The sequence below is a fragment of the Otolemur garnettii genome, unplaced genomic scaffold, assembly GCF_000181295.1.
Source record: "Otolemur garnettii isolate 467f Iridium unplaced genomic scaffold, OtoGar3 scaffold00007, whole genome shotgun sequence".
Taxonomy (NCBI): Eukaryota; Metazoa; Chordata; class Mammalia; order Primates; family Galagidae; genus Otolemur; species Otolemur garnettii.
In genome coordinates this window covers 9130836-9132377 of record NW_003852402.1, presented here as the reverse complement: position 1 = coordinate 9132377, position 1542 = coordinate 9130836, and the positions used below count along the sequence as shown (strand labels likewise).

At 56.1% G+C, this 1542-nt stretch overlaps 1 protein-coding gene across 1 annotated transcript in view; it reads right to left on the bottom strand.

The window, feature by feature from the left end:
- LOC100951096 (DNA dC->dU-editing enzyme APOBEC-3G-like) overlaps positions 1–1542 on the bottom strand; it is a 33750-nt gene extending 32208 nt beyond the window's left edge. Inside the window, exon 1 of the mRNA XM_023509198.1 lies at positions 1504–1542. Coding sequence (XP_023364966.1) covers positions 1504–1542 — 39 coding nt within the window. The remainder of the gene's footprint in view (positions 1–1503) is intronic.

Sequence of the window (1542 nt, the reverse complement as noted above, 5' to 3'; positions counted from 1 at the left end):
GCCTGTAGTCCTAGCTACTTGGGAGGCTGAGGCAGGAGACTCGCTTGAGCCCAGGAGTTGGAGGTTGCTGTGAGTAGTGAAGCCATAGCACTCTACCTAGGGGGATAGCTTGAGGCTCTGTCTCAAAAAAAAAAACAAAAAACAAAAACATGATCACAGCATGTCTCTTCTGCCCAACTGCATTGCTTAGAAGCAAGTGACAGTTCCTGCCCAATCAAAGCAAAGTCTGGCACAGAGCATGGGCACCAGAGGGAGAACCCCCTGCCCCCACCCCACGCCATGCTCTGCCCTCTGTTCCACTTCTTCCCCAGCTGGGGAGACAGGAGCACTAACAGGAGGAGGAGGAAGGTGATGAAGGCAGCACATACGGTGTGCAGAGCAGTGACACTGACGGGGGCAGAGCAGGTACCTGGCATGTTCTGGAAGTGCATGGGCAGAAAAGGTACAGCAAAGATGCCACTCAGGAACCAAGCACAACCAGGCTGCCTGGCACCAGGCACAGAGGGTCCCTCTGGCCCTGGCCGCCCTATGCCCAGCATCTCTTATCTCCAAGGCTCCTTCTCTGTCCTAACATCAGGTGTCCCTGGCCCCGGCCCAGCCACCTGCACCTCTCTCCAGATCCTCCCTGGGGGTCTGGCCCTACCTCTGTCTATCCCCTCTCCACTCTGCTGAGGCTTCCTCACAAGCTGCCCCATCTCAAATTAGGTCCTATAAGATGACTGGACACAGCCTCTGGGACACTGCTAAGACCCTCGGCTGGGCACCTGCAGCCTGTCATCCTTCCCTGCTCTTAGTTGGGCAGGGCACCCACAGAGCTGGTGAGCTGGGACCTCATGAAGAGCAGCATGGACTCCAGATCCAAACACAATGTCCACTCTGGGTCACCTGGACGAGGGACCCAGCACCCTGTCCAGGCTCCCTCTGGCCTGGTCTGTCCCTCTGCTGGCACTCAGCCTGTCTCCAGTTTTCCTTACAGGGGACCACATATGAGGGCGCAGCTTATGCCTGATAAGGAGATGACTCTCCCTGAACCCATGCCCAATCCTGCACAGGGAACCAGGACACACAGGGCTCCCAGGTGGGGGCAAAGCTCTGAGGCGAGGCCCTGGGGAGATGGGGTTGGGAAGGGGTGCTGGGTGAGGGCTTGGGAGATGGAACCTGGAGGATGAGAAGGGTCTACCAGGGTGGTGCCTGTGGCTCAAAGAGTAGGGCACCAGCCCCATATGCTGGAGGTGGTGGGTTCAAACCCAGCCCCAGCCAAAAAAACTGCAAAAAAACAAACAAAAAAAGAAGGGTCTATCTGGGACCTGCCCCAGGACAGCACAGATGGCATCTTTCTCCAGGGTAGGATCCCAGGTCCTCTTCCAGCTTAGTCACTTTGCCCAGAGTGACTACACTTTGTAGCTTTTTGGTCACTTGCTTCTAGGATGGGGATGGGACTGTTGTCAGAGCCCAGAAATCCAGATCAAAGAATTAAGGTTGATGTCCAAGTTCTCCCCTCACCCTTTCATCTGACATGTTGAAGTGGGTGTCTGGGGCCAT